The 25,624-nt window shown below is 34.8% G+C and overlaps 1 protein-coding gene across 1 annotated transcript; it reads left to right on the plus strand.

The window, feature by feature from the left end:
• Nucleotides 1-15,601: 15,601 nt before the first annotated feature.
• Nucleotides 15,602-24,439, plus strand: Spry3 (sprouty RTK signaling antagonist 3). Its single transcript, XM_050124994.1, has 4 exons — nt 15,602-15,705; nt 15,930-16,055; nt 19,686-19,808; nt 20,556-24,439. The coding sequence occupies exon 4, from the start codon at nt 20,565-20,567 to the stop codon at nt 21,528-21,530; it is 966 nt and encodes a 321-aa protein (XP_049980951.1). The 5' UTR covers nt 15,602-15,705; nt 15,930-16,055; nt 19,686-19,808; nt 20,556-20,564; the 3' UTR covers nt 21,531-24,439.
• The last annotated feature ends 1,185 nt before the right edge of the window (nt 24,440-25,624 follow it).

Consider the following 25,624-nt stretch of genomic DNA (forward strand, 5'->3'; position numbering starts at 1 on the left):
TCTTTTCCATTCTGATACTTTTAACAAATTTCTTGTGGCATGTTATAAGGGAATTATTCATGTTACTGATAAGTTATAGATGTTTGTGTATCTTAGTTTAAAATTGGTAGCTATACTTAATGAAATGATAAACACTTGATATAAGGATGATATCAAAAAAGCAGTAAACATTTGTAAATAATATTTAATTAGTTGTAAGATCATGGGTACTATGATAGTGAAAATATTTACTCATAAGTAGATAGTGTCAAATACTTTTAATAGTTATTTAAGGATCAAAGCTTGCATTGCCTCAGTTTTTCCTATTTGAAAACTAAAATAATGTCAGAAAATATTAACAAGAATCAGTGAGCTAGAGAAGTATAATTAACCTGGAACTCAAGCAAAGAGTTTTATAAAGAATAACATAATCTATTATGTGAATGATAGTAATCGATCAATTAAGAAGAAGACAACATTTAGTAAATGGCAATAGTAACAGAAGTAGTTTATAAAATAAGACCATTAATTAGAGTAAGAAACAAGTAATAGACAGTGTCGGTTTAAGTAAAGAGAAGATGGTATAAAATAGTCAAAGATCAGGTTGTGAAAACAATATAGCATCATCAATCGCAAATGAGATTAAAGGCCATGAATTGGAAGATATTAAAATTAAATGAAGTACAAACCAGTTAATACAGAAATTGAATAGATTGAGCATAGGATTTATTGAAGATCATCTTTATTTCTCGTGTGAATATGCTGGACCAAAAGGGTAAAAGTGCTGGTGGTATATATCTGAGAATTTATTGTAATTATGGACTGTGAACTCCAAAGTCAAGTAAGGAAAACAAGTAAAACTACGGAGACGGTGGATGACAGACAGCAAAAGGTTGTTGAAGCTAGTGTATTACAGGATCCACTAGGATACAGAACATGTGAGAAATGGAGCATTATAAGGACTAAAGAAAAAAAGGGATTAGAAGAGATTATTTGAGAAAGATTTTGAAATTGAGGTTATGTACAGAATACAGTTATTTATAAAAGGAAAGCTACCCATCCAATGTTGAAGTTTAGTTTCTGGAAATAATGGGCAGGAATAATGTTGCTTTCCTTATAAGAAAAACTATTGCTCCTGCATTAGAGGCCAAGAAATTTACTTTACTGCAACAGCTACTGCTGCCAGCACTGTGCCACCACTCTATTAAGAATTTGCCCTTGCAATTTCTGCCATTCCCCAGAGCCAAGTTCCTTTTCCATCTCCTATTACAACTAAAATGGAAGTCATATAGTACTGCTTTATGTGTGTTGAAAATTTTGCATTTAAGTGTCATGTTAGGGCATCTGATTGGTACAACTTAAATCCTACACTGTAGTTTCAATGCATACCAGAAGTCAGAGTTTTGATTTTAACATTAAAAAGACACAAATTATTATTTAAGATTTTCCTAAACATATATGGCTGTTATTACTACTCATGCAAGAATATTCCAAACATCTAAATTTTAAAATAATTGCCAAAAATTTACACTTTACTAGAAGAGTGACTAACAATCCACACAACTAAAACCAAAAGTACTTAGTTGAGGAATGAACATAGAGATGAGAGCATGAAAGGGAAGAAAGAGAGAGGGAGAGATTGTTTTAGATCCCATTGATTTCCTTAATAAAAGTAGGAAAGGAAAAGGAAATTAAAAAATAAAGGGAAGTGGGTAAAGGTTATCCTCTGACATGACATATGTGTCATGTCATATAGACATGAGCAAAAAAAAATTTAAAAAGCTAAAGAAGGAAAGAGGAACTGTGAAAAGAAAAGAAAAGAAAAGAAAAGAAAAGAAGTAATAGAATAACAGATCATAGTTTCTTTAAATTGATGAATGATTTAAATTCTTAAAGGCTCACTAAGTCTCAAGCGGGAATAACTGTGAGACTGCTAATTTATCTCTAAGCCAATAAACTCAAACAGGTTACAGACATATCGAAAATATAAACATACAAAATATGTGAATACTAAACAATAATATGCCACAAAGCCCTGATGCCATAATCCCATGAAGGTAAGTTTTATATACATGTATTGAAATATTATAATGTATCCTGTGAATATGTACAACTTTTGTATCTATGTATTTTCATTTTATTAAAATGACTTATACATAGTGTGCATTGTTTTAAATTAAGTTTAAAAGCCAATTACAGACTGGTAAAACTTATGCTTATATCAGTGGTTTAATTATACTAGTATTTATACAATAATGATTATATTTAAATGTGTATATTAAGATTTTACAGACTGATAGTAAAAAGGAATTCAATATAAAGATGAACAAAGAACATGAAAATACAGTTTTTAAATACTGGTCATAGAAAGATCAAATATTTTTAAATGTTTGTTTCTGATTTTTAAAACACAATGGTATCAATTTTTGACTTTTCAAATGGAACAAATCCAGAAATTTGATAATACACTTAGTTGTCAAAGTATTTTAAAAATGAGCATTCTACTAAACTCCTTATTGGTACCATAAATTGGTGAAAACTGGAGAGCAATTTGACAACATTCACCAAAATAAAAATATGTATTCTTTGCCCATCATTTTTAGTCTGGAAGCTTAGCTTATAGATATTTTAGTATAAACCTCATTATGTATATATATGGTATTTATTTGTATTTCTATTTATAATATCAAAATCTGAAAATTTGCTAAATGATTTTTCAGAGACTGACTGGCATTTTGATAAAAGAGTTATTTATGCCAGGAGTCTTTTTACATGAAGACTAGTGAGTTCCCCCAATACATTATTTTAAAACATATAGTAAAAAATACTCATTTAGTGTACACAATTCAATAGTTTGGGTTATATTCACACACTTGTGCACTCATAACTACCTAATATCAACAGTTTCATCAACCAAGTAAGAAACATATATTCATTATTAATCACTCCAAACTCTTCCTTTAGCCTCCCAAACCTATATTCTACTTTCTGTCTTTATATATCTGCCTACTATGGACATTTCATATAAACAGAATGATACAGTCCATGACCTTTTGTGTGTGGCTTTTTTAACTTCTAGGATAATTTATGTATCAATTTTAATAATTTTATGATTGAAAAATATTCCATCCTATTTTCTTAGTGTTAGAATTAGGGTTAGTTGGTTATTTTCATCTTTTAGCTAATTCTAAATAACCAAGATATTAAATATTAATGCTGAAAATAATATTTTATTTTTTAATTTTTTTGGTTTTTATGAGAAAGGGCTTCTCTGTGTAGCAGTCCTGTCTTGGAATTAGCTCTTGTAGACCAGACTGGGCTCAAACTCATAGAGATCTGCCTGCCTCTGCCTCCCAAAAGCTGGGATTGAAGGTGTGGGCCAACACTGCCCAGCCTATGCATATATTTTATATAGACATATATTTTCAATATTTTTCAAATGTATATATGCTACTAGAATTCTTAAATCATATTATAACTTTATATTTAACATTTTGGATAACTTTCAAACTGCTTCCAAAGTGACTACATCATTTTACAATCTCATCAGTAATATAAAATTTTTCTAATTTCTCCACTTCCCCACTAACACTGTTGCTATCAATTGTTTTGATATTAGCCATTCTAATGGTTGCAAAGTTGTATGTAATTATGTTTTTTTGTTTGCATCTTACTAATTACTATTGATATTGAGTGTTTTGCATACACACATTGGTTGTTAATATGTCTTACTTAGGAAGGCTCTGTTCAATTCCTTTGTCTATTTTTCTTTTTTATTGATTTTTATTGAGCTCTGTATTTTTCTCTGCTCCCCTCCCTGTTTCTCCCCTCCTTCTTTCCACCCTCCCCCAAGGTCCCCATGCTCCCAATTTACTCAGGATCTTGTCTTTTTCTACTTCCCATGGAGATTAAATCTATGTAAGTCTCTCTTAGTGTCTGCATTGTTGTCTAAGTTCTCTGAGGTTGTGGTTTGTAGGCTGGCTTTCTTTGCTTTATGTTTAAAAACCGCCTATGAGTAAGTACATGTGATAAATGTCTTTCTGTGTCTGGGTTACCTTACTCAAAATAATGTTTTCTAGCTCCATCCATTTTCCTGCAAAATTCAAGCTGTTGTTATTTTTTTCTGCTGTGTAATATTCCATTGTGTAAATGTACCACATTTTTTTTTATCTGTTCTTCAATCGAGGGGCAATTAGGTTGTTTCCAGGTTCTGGCTATGACAAACAGTGTGCTTTGAACATAGTTGAGCATATGTCCTTGTAGCACGATTGAGCATCCTTTGGATATATACCCAAAAGTGGCATTTCTGGGTCTTGAGGAAGGTTGTTTCCTTATTTTCTGAGAAATCGCCACACTGACATCCAAAGGGGCTGTACCAGCTTGCATTTCTACCAGCAATGCAGAAGTGTTCCCTTTACCCCACAACCTTTCCAGCATAAGTTGTCATACGTGTTTATGATCTTGGTCATTCTTACAGGTGTAAAATGGAATCTCAGAGTTGTTTTGATTTGCATTTCTCTGATGACTAAGGATGTTGAACATTTTCTTAGGTGTCTTTCAGCCATTTTAGATTCCTCTGTTGAGAGTTCTCTGTTTAGGTCTGTACTCCATTTTTTAATTGGATTATGTGTTCTTTTGATGACTAATTTCTTGAGTTCTTTGTATATTTTGGAGATCAGACCTCCGTCCATTTTTCATCTTACTTCCCTTTTATTCTTGAGTTGAAAGAGTTCTTTATCATAGATATGAGTTAAATTTACAAATATCATTGGCAAAAATTTTCTTTCATTTTTTATGTGTACTTTAATGGTAATATTTTGCCAGAAAATTGCTTCTAAGGATTTTTAAGGATTTCAATTTATCTATGTTTTCTTTTGTCACTTGTACTTTGTTGCTGTATATAAGGAGGTTTGCACAATCCAAAGTCACAAATATTTACTCATGTACCTTCTTAGCTTATGTATTTAAGGGTTACACAATCCAAGGTCACAAATATTTGCTTCTTTTGCTTCTTAGCTATGATCTAGTTCTAGTTAATTTTTTTCTATATGGTTTGAAGTTAGGGTCAAACTTCATTCTTTGCCATTAGACTATTCCATTTTCTAGCACTGGTTGTTGGAAAAACTATTCTTTTTTCACTAAATGGTGCTTATACCATTGTAGACAATTAACTGATTATAAATTCAATGTTTTCTTTCTAGATTCTTATTTTTATTCTGCCCCTCTCAGACTATTGGATAGCAATAGTAGAAAAAAAAACAAACTATTTTATTTCATGTTGATTCATTGTATGGTTATAACTACTTCATATTTCTCACCTATAATGTATACAGAATTCGCAATATCTGTAAATAATGCTATTTGACCTAATTTGTATTTTCTATATCTTTGTTGGCTTCAAGTGATCCATCCTAAAATAAGAATGGCCTTAGCACTTTCCTTAATAGATTCATAACTATATCCATGTAATAGTTCCTTGAACATTATAAATAATCAACAGATGCAAAGATGTCATTAATGTTATGTGTGAACCAAATGTCACACAAGAAGACAAACATAAGTGTCTTTAGCCTGAGAAGATTTTATAAGTAATTGCACAAAACTTATTTTTAATCTTGAGCATGTGTCCTTTCTTTACTTGTTAGAAGAGAATTCCTGAGGGAGTCTTTTTATTAAATTTATTTTTTAAACATTTTTTTTCATTTACATACCAATCTCAGTTCCCACTCCCTCCTTCCTTCCACTCCCTCTATCTTCCCCAGGCCTCTATCCACTCCTCAGAAAGTATAAGGCTTTCCAAGGGAAGTCAACAAAGTCTGACACATCACTTTGAGGTAGGACCAAGGCCAATCCCCCCTAAATCTAGGCTGATCAAGGTATCCCTCCAAAAAGAATGGACTCCTAATGCCAGTTCAAGCACTAGGAATAAATCTAAGGGATTCTTTTTAAGTTAAGAGCATCAAGAGGAAAATGGAATCAGAGGATAGGGAAAAAAGAAATGAGAGAAGAAAGAGAAAATAAAACCAACCAGAAAGTAAAGAAACAAGCATGGCAAGGGAGAAGAAACTTGATGTGGTTGTGGGGAAGAAGTTTAACATGAATAATGTTCATGACTAGTAGGAGGGGGTGGGGGAGACCTTGAAACACAAAGCTAAAACTTAATTGAATTTGTCAAAATGATTTGAAATGAAAGTAATGGTTAAATTTAGTTCTGGGTAGGATGTGAGTTCTAAAAACAAACTTCTTCCAGAGCCAAAAGCAATCTTCAATGCTGTTGTCACCTACACTAGGCTGACCTGCTTGTAAACAAGAGTACAATATGGATGTATCAGATATTTGATATTTGTAGGAATTTGCTCCACTGTTTTCTTATTCCCAAATTATAAAACTTCCAATTAATGTAGATAAAAAGAAGTGAGATAATTTGAACAACGTGGGATAAATATTGGTACATATGTGGAGGAGGAAAGTGTTCTGCTAAGTTGAATTATTCCTAAAACAATCTATTGAAATTTTACCTAAAACTTTTACAAAACCATCCATATTCTCCTTTACAATTTTGCTTGTTTTTTAACCACAGTTTTCTGTAACTTAACTTAGAAATGTACATCCACCTTGATAGAGACAAGCCAAAGTAACAGGAATATTACTTTTATGCAGTTATCAGTTAAATAGCACGACTCTGAAATTATTTTTACAACAAAATATTTACACAATAACTTGATTCATGTCTACTCTTACTACTCTAGCATCTAGACTCCTTCAATAGCTTCCTAATTTTTTCCAACTTCCAATCCAAGCATGTATCTTGAATATATACTCCACAGAGCATCTAAAGAGAGCATTACAAAATTATATTTATATATTTATATGATTATATATTATAGTTCAAATTTTATTAGTGCTCTGTGCAAAAACATTTAACATTTTCTCAGACCATTTTGAGTAAAATACAAAATCTTTAACATCACTTTCAGAACTCCAAATTATGAGCCTTTGCTGCATCTCATATACTACCAGTCTTTCACCGGTATTTCCACTATAAGAATAGAAAGTTAATCTTTTCACACTTCTGGCCTCAGGAATGTGCATTACTGAGGTCTATCTGTGGTTTATAATATACCACTGGGTTACACCCCCAAGTCCTTGCTATCTCAGGGTTTTTATTTTACTTGAGTCAAATTTCATCCAAATGAGAGAAGCCTTCCGTTACTACCATATACAAAATAACAATTCCCCTCAGCTCCTATATTGTTTGACAAAAAAGGGAAGGGCTTGGAGAGATGGCTCAACCATTAAAGGTTAGGCTGACAACCAAAATGTCAAGAGAAAGAAAAACAATGAGTGGAGAGATCTGATATAAAGTTAGATATGTAGATCTAGAGTTCAGTTAGGAAGTCTGAGCCAGGTCTGGAAGTTTCCACTGTTCCAGGCAAGGTGGCTAGTGTTTGTAGTTGTCTAGAAGTGTTAGAAAGCAAGAATCTCATGAAACTTTTTGATGAACCATAAGTTGCTAAGTCTCCGTAGTTCTTTTTTATTTTTTTTACTTGTCACTCACTTATCTTTGTCAATACTGTCCTTACCATAATTATGTCCATAATTGTATCTCATTCTGGTTTATTGACATATTATATTACAGTTTATATTTTATATGTCCATTATTGTATGCTATGAATAATGAGGATAAGACCACTAATCCACTCATTCAATCAGTTTGTATTGGTGCTTTATAGCATAGTATATTGGGCTACATTCATCACTGCATCTCTCACATCAAGCATATTATCTGATGTTAAGTATATGGTTTATATATATTTGTTTTATTGAATTACATTGAAACACACTATATCACAGAGGCAAAATTTTTCTCTAGAAGTCATCACAATGCATATCTCACTTAAATTCTTAGAACACACTGAGCTTATTTAGAGCCAACATTATATCTTAGTCTAATACAACATTTAAAATAATCATTATCAGAAAGTGTACCTGTAAAACTAATCTAATTCTCTATTATAAACAATTTTATCTTGTGTAGAGATCAGAAGATGGCTCAAGATTTTCTAGAACTGGAGTTACTGAATTGAGGGCTGCCATGCAAATACTGGGAATAGAACTGGGTCTTCTGGAAAAAGTACTTTTAACCACTGAGCCATTTCTCTAGCCCCCCAAAATTTATATTAAATGTTATGTTACCATTACTCTTAACAGTGAATTAGATATATTTCTTTCTGCTTCTCTCCAAAACACTTGATATACTTTAATATATTTATCTATTTTATATCTTTTTACTAGATTATGATATCCATGGAATAATATATTCAATTGTTGTTTCTATGTTAATTAATAACATATAATTATGCAATATTATTGTATTTTTGTTACTATACAATTTAGATGGACAAAAAGTCACCTACCTGTAATAACAACTTGGGAAGCTGGGAGAGAAGTATTGCCATGAGTTCAAAGCAGACTGGGCTACACAGCAAAGGCCTAATCAAACAGAGCTACAAAGCATGATCCTGTCTCAAAAATTAAAAATAAATGCATATCATTAATTAATTTACTATTATACTTTGGTTTCCTTCTAACCCCCAAACCTAATATAAATTTGATTCTCAATATGTTTGCTGATTGTTTACTTAATCAAGTATCTCATATTTTACTAAAGAAAATAACCGAATATTTAATTATCTTAAGGTATGATAAAGAGAAAAATTGAACTATGCTTGCTAGTTAGATATATTTACTTCTTTTCCATAATTAATATTTATAGAAGATTTCTTTTGTATGAGTAATATATTCTGCATGTGCTGTGGTCACTGTATTAATGTGTATACCTGCTCCACATGCCAGTGACTATCTTGAGAGTTTGCTGCAATTTTAAGTTGACTCTTCACAGTGTCTGAAGTAGTCTCTCAGAAAATAAGAATCATAGTAATATCTACCATGTATTGAGTACTTAGTTTATTTACTATTCACATTATTTCAAATTACTCAGTTTTTTTAACAAATAAATTAATGTCTGTTTCACAAGTGGACACCGTAAGAGTCAAAAGTCTTAGGTAACTAAGCCCAACATCACACAGCTACTAACTAATGGAACTGGCTGTAAACCTAGATCTGACTCTAAAGCTTTCTCTAGACTGGCTTAGTTGCAGAGATGTTTTCTGTGACCCTTGGAATTCACTAGGATCAAGCTACGGGAAACTCCTTAGTTGTCATAGTCTTATCCAGGCTTCAGGTGCTTAAGTTCTTTCTTCAGCAGTGTAATTCCAGGTAAAATTGTAACAAGAGCAAAGCTTGTGACTATCCTTTGCTTTAAAATGTAACAAAGGTAAGACTTGTGACTATCTTTCGCTCTAAAGTACACAACATACTTTGCTTCAGAATGTCAATCCTTGCAAATTCCACTGGAATTTGGCTCCAACAAACACTTTAAACCTCCTATTCATCTCTTTTTCCACTAATTCCTTCCTTTTATTTCACAATTTACTAGCTTTCCTGTGTTGATGAAATCTTATAACCACGTCATGATTTGTTCCTCTCAACCTATTGATGCTTAGGATTTTTCAATTATTCACCTATAGTCCCATGTGTAAATTAAGTCATATTTTAAATCATTTTTTTCAAATTTTTGTTTTTATTTATATTTTCTCTGCAATACTATAACATTGTGCTGCTCTGAATACTTTCCAACATATGATAACTTGTTATTTGGTTTCCCCACTAGTTCTTTATCTTTTTGCTCTCTAACTTTCTACATGATACACAATCCTCTCTATTACTTTCCTGAACTTCCAAAGTTTCATCCATTTTCAAAAATTCAATGATCTCTTCTATGTTAGTAGCCCCTAAATTTCTATTCTTGTTTTTCACTCAAATTTTAGTCGCACATCAATAAGTTTATTTTAAATGTTCTCACTTGAAAACGCCTCATGATCACCTCAAGTTCTATACTTCCTCACAAATAACTCAAAAAAATCTTACCATCCTTTCTGTTTGTTGTACAGCATAAAGAATATTGGCCCAAGCATAGGAGTCCTGGGTTCTTTTCATTTCACTTATTTCAATAATACAGTGTAATTATAATAATCACAATAAAAAGTACCTTAGGAACACATAGTTGGATATTCAGTGAGATAATTTTAGTTGTAAAGATAATACATACATAAACTATTACAGTACAAATTGGAAGTGATAAATACTTGGCTGGGAAATATAGGTCTCAGTAGAATGCTTCTCTAGAAGGTATGGAACCCTTGATTCACAGCATATACGTGGTGTGATGACATACGCTTGTAATTCCAGCACTGAAGTAGTGGAGACAGCAGGGAGTTAAAATCATCCTTGGTTATAGAGGTATTCAAGACCAGCCTAGACACATAAAGATAAAACAAATCTTTTTAAAAATTGATAAATTCTACAAAACCACAACTCTCCTGTTTTTAAAGTTTGGAAGTACAAATAAAATGTTGAAAATGTTATACAGGACATCATACTTGAAATAATCTTTAAGGCAGAATAATATTACATAGATGACTGTAAAAAAGAAACTAGGATAAGCAGATAGGTTGGAATTTTGAATACAATTTTATAATGAAGGCTTGATAATTTAGTTTCTAAAGCTTTTTCTAGCACCAATATTGTTTTAAACTCATGCTCACCTTCCTACATCTCCATATGATAATGTATCATTATTATTTTTTTTTGGTTTTTCGTATTGTTATTATTAAACCAGCCTAACTTCCCATTTTCACTGTCAATTCCCTAAACCAGCCCTTTTTGTTTTCTTTTTTAAAATTTCTCCAAGATGCTTTAAATTTCTAAATTAGCTGACTTAATTCAAATATTCCTAACCAATTTATCATGTCCTGTATGTCTTTCTTTTTAAATTTTAATTTCACATCTATCTATTTTGTGTAGGGGGTGGGGGGGGTAAAGTACAATTTTCAAGACCTGGTTCTCTCCTATCATGTGGGTTATGAGGTTTGAACTCAGGTCCTCAGGCTTGACAGCAAGCACGTTTATCTGCTGAACAATCTCACTACCCCTCCCTCCAATATATCTTTCTTAATATGGTTTAATTTTATACTTTATTACTTTGTTCAAAAATTTATTTCTGATTCCTAAAACATTGTCTAAATTATTCTGCCTGTCATTCAAGTTATTCTCCAACATTACACATTTTGTTCCTATTTTCAATATATATCTCTTACATAAGACAGTTTGAATGTATCATTCTTCTCAGAACTCCATGTGCTAGTCAGTTTCTGACAACTGAACTTTCCAAATGTGCCCTTCATGTAAATTAGGTAGGTATGTTTATTCAGTTTTTTTCTTGACCAGATACTAATATCTCTTTAAGTCTTTCACTGCTTTTGCAACCTATCTTTTTTAATTTGTATAATATTTAAACATATTCTTTCACCTTTAAGATACCTTTGAGTTAACTGTCATAAGAGAAGTGAACTGAACAATCAGTTACTATAAAGTGTTTAAAGATGTGATTAATTTATTGTAAAATCACAATCGAGAGATTTTTAGAGTAGTAAGGGAAATATTTTGAGGGCAGAGTAGTTTTATGGTCTTCTTCAAGGTTATTCATTTTTTTGGAAAAAATACATGGATGATTTGTGCTGAAATGGTATCTACAAACTCACTTGGGATGAAATTAATGTCATTAAGGTATTTTATAAACAAAAAGAAATTTCTAGATTAAGAAACAAGAAAGCTGTGCTTGCTTCTAGTTCCCACACTGTCGTAAACTACTTGAATTATCTTCAGCAATTTAATGAATTTGTCTTTTACCAAAAAGTACACCATTAACATATTTCCTGAAATGTACTGTTACAAAAATCTAATGGTTTCATAAAGCAAAATGCCAGATAATACATGTTGAATTTTGTAATGGCTCATCAGGAATTTTCTGTATAGAGCCATCCTTATCTGGTGGTCTATCAAAAATCATTGAACTACAAAAGTAATTTGAGAACATAGTAGCTTAAAATGCGAAGGTCAAGAAGTTATCCAGGTTTATTTCCAAGAATCATTTAACTATTCATACAATAGTCATTAATTGTGTGGGTAGTATATCAGTCCCTAGAGATAAAGCAATAAAGACAAATACAATAAATGTATATACCACCAATGATAACTGTCTAACATGGAAAACAGATAATCATAAATAAAGGCTGGCAAATTCTGTGATTGATTGTATTAAAGTATAAGGAAGTCAACTAGAACCTTAAGAAGAGTACTGACATGATTAGGCAAAGTTTTCCTACAATGTGGGACTTTGACACCTAGGTATAAAAATAAACATTAGTGAAGTATTTCAAGAAGACTGAACAGAATATTCAAAGACAAAGACGTATATAATAATATAAAATATTCAGAGTTAATGTCTTATTTGTTTTAGCTACTATAACAAAATATCTTAGAGTAGATGTATTCTAAAGACTGGGATGTTTAATATAGTTATTGGTAGTGTCTTATGAGGTCCAACTTTCTGATTCATAGGAACCTTCTCACTAAATCTTTATATCATGAAAAGGACACCCTAGCTCACCAGGGATTCTTGTATAAGATCACTAATTCCATGAGGGCTCCAATTTCATGACCTAATTAACTCTCAATAGACTCTCCTCTTAATAACACAACATTGGTGATTAGTTTTCGACATAAGAATTTTGGGGAGACACATATATTCTAACCATAGTAAATGCCAAATAGTTTGGAAGAATGTTGCATGTGTGTGTGTGTGTGTGTGTGTGTGTGTGTGTGTGTAGAGGGGATTTGCACATGACTGGGCACTATGGCATAGTGATTAAGTATGCAAGCCCTGTAGTAAATTAAATTCAGATCTGAAACTTATAAGTCATGTAAATTACCTAATTTCTTTAAATTTTTGTTTCTCTTTTGTAGGTAAACTCCATAGGATTGTTGTAAGAATTAAATGAGTTGAAGCACATAAAATACTTAAGATAGTATCTTGCAGATTTTAAAAATGTCTCCCTACTTAATTAAATGTCAATTCTGAAAGGACAGGACATCTAGTTGTTGGAATACCAGAAATTTACTAATGGTTGGCCCATAGAAAACACTGTGGAATGAATGATCCGTAATATAATTGTTTTGGCATAGGTATCCTAAAATATAAGGTTGAATAATCTTGGTTGGTTTTTTTTCTTAATATAGACTCAAAGAATAAAGGGGGGAATAATTAGACAACCCACCTGTTCAAATTTAAATGTGTACCTTAAAACAATAAAAGGTGGGGCTGGAGAGATAGCTCAGAGGTTAAGAGCACTTGTTCTTACAGAGGACCCTGGTTCAGTTTCCCAGTACCTACATGGTAGCTTATAATATGTCCTTTTCTGTTTTCATTGCATGCACATGGTGCACTTACATGTAGGTGGGACACTCATACACATAAAATGAAAAGTTTTAAAAACTTTTAAAAACTAAAAGGACATTTAATTAAAACCATCTCTTGCTATGCTTATGGACTGACTTAAGGTGAAAACATTTTTTTAATTTATACTTACTATTCATTGAGTGTTTTTATATGCCAATCTAATAGAATTTCTAAATGTAAAACCTTATTCAAATTACAGAGAAACAATATAATTCTATGATGTAGAACTATTTTTGTCTCTATTTTAAAGATGAAGAAATAGGTTCATAGGGGTTAACTGAATTTTCCAAAGTCAAATACATACCTCCTAAATTGAGAAGTCAAAATTGTTAATGTTGATCTGTTGGCCTGGATCTAGCTAGTAGTAAGTTCTTGGCACATAGTTGATGTACAATAAATAGTTGTTAAAGGAATAGATTACTAAATCTATTATCTGCAGACAAACCCATGTTTTAGTTTTTATGGTTTTCATAATTTCAATAAACTCAAGAGAAGAACAGTATTGAGCCATAAAAGAGAAGAATTTACATAGAAAAATCTCTTGACTGATAATTATGATTAAAAACACATTTAGATTTGCTTATAAATTATATATGAATATAAGTATTATACACATGTATGATATATAGCAACAGAATAATCTGAAGAACTTTTACAGAGTATGTGCAAACACACATCCATACATTTTTACAGTTTCTGTTTTCTTTTGTTCTGATATTCATGAAAGGGTGTAAATAATATAATGGCAAAGCTAGACAGGGCAATTACCAAATCAGATTTCCTTCTGTTAATGTAGAAAGTGGGGCTCTAGAGAGGAAGCAAATTACAAAGGTCACACAAGGAATTAGAGTAAGATTAAGAATCTGAGCTTCCAGACTCACGAGTTTGTTTTAGTCTGAACTGTCACCATTTACCATCTTAATTTTATAGATAGAGTAACCAAAGCATCCTAAGAATGTTGATGGCCAAGTTCCTGCCACTAGTCCACCTAAGCAGGACTTTAATTTTAAATATAAGGCTTGAATTTCTTCCAATGCTTCTGTCTGGGTGTGAGAAGGACAATCCCCCCCTTCTTACTGAACTAAATAATGAGCTGAAGATAATTTATAGAAAGATTTGTCTTTCTCTCTAAGAGTAAATTAAGGCTGCTTTGTTGCTTTATTTTCAGAACCCAGAAAGTCCCAAGGAGGCTCCATAAAGGCAGGAATTCAGAACACCTAGCACAAAGGAAGGCACTTAATAAATATTTGTTGTTAAATGTATGACATGCTGAAGGAAGAAAGGGAATGTAGGTTGGGTAATGGTTTCCCAGAGGATGATGGATGGACAATCATTAGTGTGGTGGGGGGGGGGGAGTGGGAATGAATGAGGAAAAGAGGTGGGGGAAGCCCTTAAAGGAGAAGCTCAATCTTTATCAGATTGAAGCTACAGTCAGTCAGCAAATTCTGAGAGTCTTGTGATTGGCAGAGATATTTAAATAAGGTCCCCTTAAAATTTTTACCACCCCTGGAACCCCACTCCTCTTTAAAATTTGTTTCAGTCATTACCCAGGGACCGGATACAGAGATTCCTATGGGGAATTCTAATGGGTCGATTCAATTTCAGCTGGATGACGCCACTTAGCCAAGCATTAAGAGCTAAAGCTCCGGGAAAGCCACGACACAGAGACGGGGGAGAGAAAAAAATTATAGCAACGAGCAATAAATCCCTTCCCATCCTCCCCCTATAACCCATTCACAAGACCTCCAGAAACCTCTACATTCACAGAACAACCAGCTAGCTGAGCTGAACACAGAGTGCAACCTCACCCTACACACATACTGCCGCAGATCATATACCAACACACCCAGAGCTGTATAAATAATCACACACTAGCGGTATCTATTGCTTGGTTGAGATACCCTGTGTCTACAACTGCAGTTTCTGCTGCTTCGGTTCTTCTGACAGATTGGAGGAGACTGAGGTGGTTGTGGAGGCGGGGGAGGGGGGGAGCAAAGGGAGGTGGGGGAGTAGGTAAGGGAGAAGGAAGGAGAGAAGGGGAGGGGGAGGGGAAGAGAAGGGGAAGGAAAATATTGGAGGAGGAGGGGTAAAGAAACTGGAGGAGGAGGAGAAGGGGGAGGAGTAAGAGGCGGAGGAGGAGGGGGAGGAGAAAGAGAAGGAGGAGGAGAAAGAGGAGGAGGAGGAGGAGAAAGAAGAGGAGGAGGAGAAAGGAGGAGGTGAACTTACCCTGCTGAGCTTTCTTTGGGGAATACGTGCATCAAGATTCAGCTCTGCATGTAAAATCCACAGAGTGTCTGCCACTACAGGTCTGATTCTCAACCCCCTCCTTAATGCCGCCCCCCTCTCTCTCTCTCTCTCTCTCTCTCTCTCTCTCTCTCTCTCTCTCTCTCTCTCTCTCCCTCTCTCTCTCCCTCTCTCTCCCTCTCCCTCTGCTCTCTTCCCTTCTCCCTCTCTTCCTTTCTCCTTCTCCTGCTGTGTCGGAAGGACCAAGACAGAACTATCTCTGTTTTTATCTTCTCTTCCACTAAAGGAGTTTTCATTCAGACTTTCCGAAGAGAGGTGGAAAAACGTGAAGACTCGGGAGAAGAGATCCTTTGAGCCAGATCGAGGGTTAGTTCTTCTGCTTTTCTCGGCATGGATAAACCATTTTCTCAAGGTAAGCCACAGGGATTAGCTCCTAAAGACTTCAGAATTCCTTCTATGCAATGCACAGATTGCCATTCATTCCAGCGTTCGGTGTGTGTGTGTGTGTGTGTGTGTGTGTGTGTGGGCGCGCGCACGCGCAAGCGTGCACACACACACACACACACACACGAAAGTGCCTGGGTAAAATAAAATGAAAACCCTTAAAATGACATTTAAATGAATCAGCTCTAGTAGAAAAATATTCATACTGGAAATTTAAAAATCAAAATAGGAATTCAATATGATCCTTTTTTTTTTTTTGCCAATTTAATGTCTAGTCTGTTGACCTTTAATGCATTTTGGTGCTTAACTAAGCCCCTTACTGCGCAGCCTAACCACCCAAGGTGAGGACGTAGGAAGAGCCCGTGCTGAGGCCAGTCTGGCTGCCCAGCGGGCATCCTTGTCAGCATGGGGCTAGTCTGCTATTGGCTCACAAGTCTGGGCTGTGCATCGTTCAGATTTCATCACATCACCTTGCCTTGGGTAGAAATGGCGCAAGCTGACACGGCATAACCCCCCACTTACATTGAGTCAGAGCAATGATTTAGAAATTTCTGGAATCATGCCTGGGTACATGTGTACATATCTTTATATGGCATATGGGAATTTTGTCCAAAATAAGAACCTGTGAGCATAGTTAGTCAAAAGACATTTGATAGGACCTAGGGAACCGATTTACAGTACACTTCCTTCAACATATCTAACTATCACTCACCTATGAATGTTTCAAATCAAGTTCCATGAACAAAAAACAAATTAAACTCTTAAGCAGATAATGCATTTTGAAATGCAAATTATTGATGATTTTCTGCACCATATTAAAACCTTGCTGTAATGTGATGTATTATTACATGGAGCATATAAGGTGTTAAAGCAAGACAGCTGCATGCAAAAATACAAATAAGGCAGACTAGCAGTTTATCCACAGTTAAGTATATTGTTGTCTATTTGAGTCTAACAAACATATACTAAGATCTTATTGTAAAATTCTAGACATTTTATTTCTTTATGTTCAGTTTTTAGGTCTCTAGCTGAGAAAGATAATCTAATGATATGAGTGGTTTGTATTTAGAGATATTTGTTCAGAATTGAATAGTAAGTAACCAATGATTGAAAAGAAAGGAGACTAATTCTTCATGAAAGAATTTGAGACTTAGATGTGCAGTCGAAACCCAGGAAAGAATTTAGACCAGGGCAAAATGGGCTTTAAAAATGTTTCTGACATACCTCTTCATTTTGCAGATGAAGAAACAGAGAGGTCACTTACCTATAGTAACACAGCAAAATAAAGCTAGCATTAAGACTATATCCTAAGTTTCTTGTGTCTTAGAAAATAATTTGGGGCTCATATAAAGATCCCAGTGTCTTAAATGAACAACTCATTTCTTAGAATTTTCCTCACCATTAGAAGTATATGAATTTATTCAGTGTTAAAATTTTTCTCTGTATCACTCATCACTAAAACTCCTATATCTTTAATAATGCCAAGGTCTTAAAACTGCAAGGCTCAGGGGCTTGAAATAAACTGCTATGAGTCTTAATGAAACTATTAAAGTAATGAATAGGATTGGGGTAGCAACGTGACAAGTTAAGAGTTAAATGTGGTGAGAATCTGGCAGCTCTAGCAAGATGTATGCGGTAGGAGGGAGGCCCAGTCAGTAACAGAGAGGTCAGTAATGTAAACTATATACAACTCGGTATTTGTAAAGGGGGGGTGTGCTTTGATAGAGATGCAAATGCTTTTGCACAGAGAAGGATTTTTAGAGAACAGACTTTGGTATAGTAGAACTAAGAAAACATATAAACCATTACAGAAATTCCCCCTATGTTTGCTTTCAGTTATTCTGAGAACAAGTGTATAACAGCAGAGTACAGGGGAAAAACACACCCCACAGCCATTACACAGTAAGGTACAAAACAGCATTGAGCCTGTGAGTGTGGGAGAAAACAGTGGTCAGCCCTTCCTTCTTTTTTCTCTCCTCTCTTTAAAAATCAGTCTTGAATCACACTCTATCAAAAAAGATTTATTATAGACATCATTAATGTCTTAAGGTGCCAGCAAAGAGCTTTAGACAGAAAAGTTTTCAACTTTTGTCTCAACATGACAGATTTTAGGTTTTAGAGAGAAAAATACATTTTCTTTCATTAAAAAAAAATTACCATTTCATGAATAGGTTTAGCTTTCTAGTAAGAAAAGGAATTTCTGTTTAGGTTGTATATAGAAAATTTCATGGCTATAGAAAAACTATTCAGAAAGCCATGAGCACCTGGCCAGTAAGACTGAAGGAGGTAGGTTTACAATGCATCATTCATTACTGCAGAGGCACTACGTGACAAAAATCACTAGATTCCTTCCCTATATAGCCAAGATTCATAAACACACTGACTGCTATTTAATAATATGTGATATGTATATTCTTTGTCATATATCAAAATATCAAATTGACCACAGGCAGTTTATTAAGTGTTGCTGCTCACAAACAGTAGCGTTTTAATGGGTGGACTCCTAAATTATAAACATGCATACAATGGTAGTTTCTCATCTAGTCTACACACATTTTCTCATCTAGTCTACAAGTAGTATCTTGCTTATTTGTTTTTTAGCATTCCTCCTCATTACCTTCTGCTATAATATGTGTGTGTGTGTGCGTGTGTGTAATATTCTGATTATTTAAGTTCATCTTTTTTTTTTTTAGCTAGATTGATTCAGCCGCCCCAGAATGGCAAGAAAATTGTCATCCAGTCCTTTAATTTGATCAGTTGGACATAAACACTTTTCTTATAATTTTGTCAAATACCTTTCATAGTCCAAAGTTTCTATATTCACATATAATCTACAGTTAACTATACAGTATATCCTTGTTTATTCAGATGCCCAAATGAATACTGTATATTTCTTTCCAATGCCAAGACTATGACTGTATAAAGATTTAGTAAAGCTATGTGTGGACTGAAGGTTGCAAGGACTTTAAGAGCAAGGAAGTAAATCTATTTTTGTTTTTGAATTTTCCAAATAAACAAGAGCACTTTGCCGAATTTATTCTCAAGAAACTTGAAAATGTAGATGATGCAAATGAAAATAATGATTAAATTCTTTTAAATAAAAATACAGATGATTGTTAGGCAATATTCTTGGAGATCACGTAGCCCACCCCTATAATTATATAGGTAGTGAAACTGAGGCCTAAATAAATCAAATGATTTGACAAAAGTATCATTCATATTTGAGTTTTTGGACATACATTATGTTTATCCGATTTTTAGACAGATGTAAGTTTAGCTAATCATATTTATATGAGAATATAGTCTCAAAGACCATCAAAATGTAGTCATTATTAGCTGCTGAGCTGTTTATTAACTGTATCTTTATTTTTATTGAGGAAAACTAGACAAACACTATTCTCCAGTTCTTTGTTCATTTTTATTTACTATTTATTCAATCTATCCAAACTATTCACCAGTACAAGTAATTGATTCATTCAAGGATACTTAAAATCCACTAGATTTCAAATATGTACTGTATTCATGCTAATGATCATTATGTCCTGGTGTTCCATGTTGCCTTTTTATTTATATTTTAATTTCTTTTCTAAACATTCAGTCCTGTAGGTACGGGAGTCTACTACTTGTGAAATATTTTTTCAAGGTCACCATTTATTGATTCTACACTATATCAACGCCTTCAGGAGAATGACTACACAACCATTTTTGGCACAATGAAGATGTAAGAATATGTTTTCTAATATTCAACTAAGCTTAAGTACAGTATAAGAATATTTTTCTCTTTAAAAATCCTGTTTCTGGTGTAAAGTAAGAGATAGAGAAAGCAGTCTATGCAGAATTTGTTTGATAAATGCAATTTTATAGTTACAGTGATATTTGAAATAATTCAGGGCTTGTATTATAGTTTTATATGGTTGTCCCATTGCCCAGTGTTAAAAAAAATTAAAAAAATGTTTGATTTTGGAAGCTGAGTGTGGTGATGCATACCTACATTCCGGCTACCTGGAAGGTAAAGCAGGAAAATGATTGGATATATACATGTCTATATAAACATATGAGCAGGTTCTTTTGGTATACCTGTGAAGTTTCCTCTACTGAATCAATATGCATTAGGAAATGACCTTTACTTTAACATTTGGCTCCATTTTTACTAGAATTCAGATGTTCGAACCTTAGATTAGTTGCTTCTGTGAATTTAGTCACTTGATGGAATACAAAAAGAATTAACATTTTGTATTTATATGCAAATTGTTATAACATTTGCTTCAAAACTGATTTATCCTTTGAATAGAAAGACCATACTTGTCTGAAAATAAGTGAGTTTACTTACAAAATAAAGGTGTTACATGAAACCTACAATACAGCATTTGAAAGATGAAGTAGTGATTATAAGTCCTAACTTTTTTTGGTTTCCCTGAATTTGTGACATGTATGTTCTCATATATTGTTTCTATTTCTTTTCTTCTAGGATTTTTTGATGTGCTTTGAGGTCCATATAACGACAAGGGCTTTTTTGTTAATTACCATAAGTGCCACCCCGACCCCAAATCACTTAGAGCTCAAAAATCTAGGCAAAATGGATGCCACAGCTATAGATGAGTTCCAACAAATTCTGCCTATTGAACAGCTGCGCTCTACTCATGCTAGCAATGATTATGTGGAACGGCCTCCAGCACCCTGTAAACAGGCTCTTTCCAGCCCTTCCCTTATTGTGCAAACCCACAAGTCTGATTGGTCCCTGGCTACCATGCCTACTGCTCTCCCACGCAGTATCAGCCAGTGCCATCAGCTGCAGCCCCTGCCTCAGCATCTGAGCCAATCTAGCATTGCCAGCTCAATGTCCCAAAGCACCACTGCCTCTGATCAAAGGCTCTTGGCCAGCGTTACGCCCTCTCCTTCAGGCCAGTCCATCATCAGAACCCAGCCTGGAGCAAGGGCCCACCCAAAGGTTGATGGTGCTCTGAAGGGAGAAGCTGAGCTATCTGTAGGGCATCCCAGTGATCACCTCTTTATCTGCGAGGAGTGCGGGCGCTGCAAGTGTGTCCCATGCACAGCGGTTCGCCCTCTTCCCTCCTGCTGGATGTGCAACCAGCGTTGCCTTTGCTCTGCTGAGAGCCTCCTTGATTATGGCACTTGCCTCTGCTGTGTCAAGGGCCTCTTCTACCACTGCTCCACTGATGATGAAGACAACTGCGCTGATGAGCCCTGCTCCTGTGGGCCTAGCTCTTGCTTCATTCGCTGGGCAGCCATGAGTCTAATCTCCCTCTTCTTACCCTGCCTGTGCTGCTACCTGCCTACCCGTGGATGCCTCCATCTGTGCCAGCAAGGCTATGATAGCCTCCGGAGACCCGGCTGCCGCTGTAAGAGGCACACCAACACTGTGTGCAGAAAAATCTCTTCTGGTAGCGCACCTTTCCCTAAGGCCCAGGAGAAGTCTGTATGACCTTCCTACAAGATGGATCCAGAGTGTTCTCCTTCTGGCCCTCTTCAGTAAAGCATAAGCCTCATGTTTTGGGGAGGGTGTGAGATAATAAACTAGCCAAAGTTAGGGCCTCGCCTCTTTTGTTCCTGCAGTATCAGGAGAATGCAAAGTATATCCCAGTGCAGGATGCCTTGCTCTTTCACAGAATCTATCCTACTCTTCTTCAATCTTTTACACCCGGCCTGCTCAGCTTTTATGGCTGTCATGGCAAATTCAGGTGATATATGGGCATGAGGTTTGGACACTGAGGAATGACAGAGCCAGCAATGTGGAGGTTTAGGGGCTCCCCAAGGTATTGCCTCTTGAAGCAGACTCTGATTGTCATTCTGCTTTCCACAGTGCCTTTGAAGACTTTCTTCTAAGATGGTCATCACAGGTGCATGTGGAACAGTGTTCAACCTTCCAGGGAATCTGACTCTCCCTCCCTCCCTCCCTCCCTCCCTCCCTCCCTCCCTCCCTCTTTTTCTTACTTTCTCCTTCTTACATCTTTTCTTACTTTCAATCTCCCTGACTCTTCTTTCATTTTCCTGTTCTGTTCTCCTCCTTTTACTTTGTCACATTTGTTTTTCATTTCCTACCTATTATTCTGCTTTCTAAGATTAATCTTTGTCCATATTCTTATTTTGTTTGATATTTTTGTTTCTCTTTTCCCGCCTCTCTTTCTCTGACACACTCAAAAGTGTTATTTTTCCATAGGTGTTTCCTTAGATGACAAACTTTGCTATGCTATACTATTTACTAAATTGTATTAAGGGAAATGGATTATTGTAATGAGTTGATTGCTAGCAATAGACGGTATCTCAATGTGTGTATGCACTCACATCCACATTCACCTGTTTGTGGGCATATGAGGCTCCTCTATATTTCCAAATTCAATTAGTTGGAGTGTTTTTCTCCTTTTCCTGCTAATCAACTTATAGTATTGACAGATTCTACTAGCATGCTGAGTAGGATAGTAAATCAGGATGCTCATAACTTTGTATGTCTGACCCAAGTGCCAAAGGCAGACTGCTTTATAGCTAAATGAACAAAGCAAAGGATATTACAGAGGTATGTTCTCTCGTAGAAGCTAACCACCCTGAGACTGCATGGCTCAGGCCTTAATAAAGGATATAAAAAGTCATAAAATTTTAGAGCTGGAAAGAATCTTAAATAATACTATAGTTCAATGTTGTAATTTTACAGATGGGGAAACTAAGGTCTGAAAATAGAAAGGGAATTGTCCAAGGCCACACACTTGAGTTGATAGCAGAATTTGACAGAAACATGGGCCTTCTGACTCCTTCATTGTTCCTCCCTTTCATTACACTGGGTCATTGAACTTTTTCTTCTGACTCTGTTACCAATTCCAGAAAGTGATTCCCTTTCAATTACTTTTTGAAAATGATGAGAAATTAGTGTAGTGGCCTTTCCACAGTGTACGGTGAGTAATTTATTAACTACTGGGTTTGAGGCTGCGCCCAGTGGACATCACCTTTGACTCTGTACTTTGTAGAAGCTCAAATGTGGGGAAAACCATAAAGAAGCCCTACCCAAGCTTTATCTTCGCCATTGCATCTACTCTTTGCTGCACACACTGTGCTCCTTCCTGGCTTTGTCTGCAATAGTAGCTGCCTAAGAACCTAGATTTCAGCAACAGTGAACAACTGAGATGAAAGATATGTAATGCACAAAAATGACTCCCCTCTTAAAATGTACGCAAAGAGCCTGTGCTGCAAACCCCTGTCAATAAGGAAAAGGCTGCAATGGTGATGGCAGGGGTGCAAAAGACTGCTACTAAGAGACATGAGAATTTTATAGTTTCCCTCTGTAAATAAACTCAAAATTTATCAAGAAATTCAGATATTGGGGGCACTTGCTTGAAGTCAAGGTGCTCCAACTTAGTTTAAGACTTCCAGACTCTACATATCATCTCTTTTAAAGTGTGCATGGATGTGTGCTGCAGGGTGAAGTGAGAAGTGTATAGTCACAGGAGGAAGAAAGGAAATTCCAAGTCCCTTTATTGGATATGTACTGCAGAAATATATGCCACAGAGTATTTATTGGCTATGAAACTTCCTGAAGTGTATTGACATTGGGTTGCACACAGACCCATACCTTCACTTACATCTCCTCTTGTAGAATTGCTTTGCTCTATTTTTGTATATATAAATATGTTATGATGATTATTAATATTGTTAGTGATATTGCTGCAAATGGTGCCATATATAAGGTTAGGCTTCTTGAAACATTTATAAACCTTAAACCAATACCTAAATACCTGAAACCTCTTGTGTTGCTTTTAAATCCTTTAAATTTAAATAGTTTGTGTTTAATCTTAAAAATCTGCCTAATTGTACTTTAGTCTACCCCTAAAAGCTATACCCAGTTGTCTGGGTCACATTAGATGGTAATGAGTAGCAACACACATTTCTCTCTGCTTCTGCCCAAAATTTGCTTAGAGTCCAGATATCTAAGGATTCTTTGATGTTTGTGCATTGTTCTGGGGCTAAAGTTACTCTATGGATGCTTGCTTATTAGTTCCAAGGCTTTTCTTAATAGCAGTCCTTACTCAGGCAAATTGTGCACTGCCAGAAGAGCCCTGGGCTCTGCCATACACCCAGAGGAGTTCTTCTCAGTGTATTTCTAAATGGCCTTATACTTGGTAGAATAAACTGAAGGGTTCTTGAATGCAATTTGCTGCCGAGTCAGGGCTTTCACTTATGTCCAAGTTGGCCTGATATGGACTGCATCTGGTTTACATAGAGATGGGTCCTGTTGGGGTATGCACACACACATGTGAGTGCACATATGTATCCCTTCTGTGGTTTCATATAGATATGTATATATATGTAAATATATAATCACACATCTCTATATATTTTAATGTATTGCACATGTATATTTAAAATATATACAAAATAACTAAATCCTTCAGAATGGCTCTGTTTTCATTATTTCCCTGCTTTGTGATATGTACTGCATAAACATGAATGTGTAGGTGGTGTTTCCTGCTTGGTATTTCTTTGCAGTTAAATCATTCTATACCTAATTCTACTGCTTTCCACATATTGGTGACTTGATAGGTGCTCTATGCCATTAGCTGAAAGTTTTTCCTTTAACTTCAACTCATTTTCCTTTATCATAATAGCTATAATAAATATAGTGCACCATATATACTACTATGTGGTAAGCATGATAGTATATTGTTTAGATTTAGCATTATTTATAATATCTCATTTCATTCTCAGAATAATTGTATGATATAGGTACTATTCCCTTCTCCATTTCACACATGAGAAAATGAAGCACAGAATTAGGTAGCTTATTAAAACTGGAGCTAAGATTTTAGCGTAGGTGCTTTACTCTCAAGTTAATGTTCCAGAGTTAGGTACAGAAATTTGAAGTACCATGTAAACAAGTACAGAGTAACATGCCCCATTGGTGATTAGTTCTTCTCGTAGTTATACTCTATCACCTTGGAGTTAAAATATACACATTCCTATGTTAAGAACAAAGCAACAGTTACACACATATTTTAGTTGTATTGCATCCAAAAATGATGGAATTACAAACTTCTGACTCGAGTCCAGAGTTATTTTCATTTTAAAATTTTCAGGTATTGTAACTTGGGTTGTTTAGAAAGTAGAACTTGAAGCTAAAGTTGATATACAATCCATACAAACAGAAGTGAGGACAATAGTAATGAGTTATGGAAAGGACAGCAACTATTAGGAAGTATAATAGCACTGTCATGACAAGTTATTTTCTCAATCTCTTATGACAGTCCCTATGAAACTACTACATATCTATACATTTCATATTGGGGACATTTATCTGTTAACTCTCATATTATTTATAGACACTTTCTTATGTGATAACAACTAGTCTATTATGCTAGATAGTATAAATGAGACTGTCCATGCAAGTAACTTTGGCAGCAATGAAGAGACATTGTTATTCTGCTAGAGAAAGCAAGGCATATGTGTGGATATGAAGAATTATAGATTTAAGGTGTTATCAGACTGGTGCCTACATCTTAGGCCACATTCTTCTATTTTGAGGCAGTGTCTCAA

This window comes from Alexandromys fortis, unplaced genomic scaffold (genome assembly GCF_014885135.2).
Source record: "Alexandromys fortis isolate MF-2015 unplaced genomic scaffold, M_Fortis_MF-2015_v1.1 scaffold_225, whole genome shotgun sequence".
Classification (NCBI taxonomy): domain Eukaryota; kingdom Metazoa; phylum Chordata; class Mammalia; order Rodentia; family Cricetidae; genus Alexandromys; species Alexandromys fortis.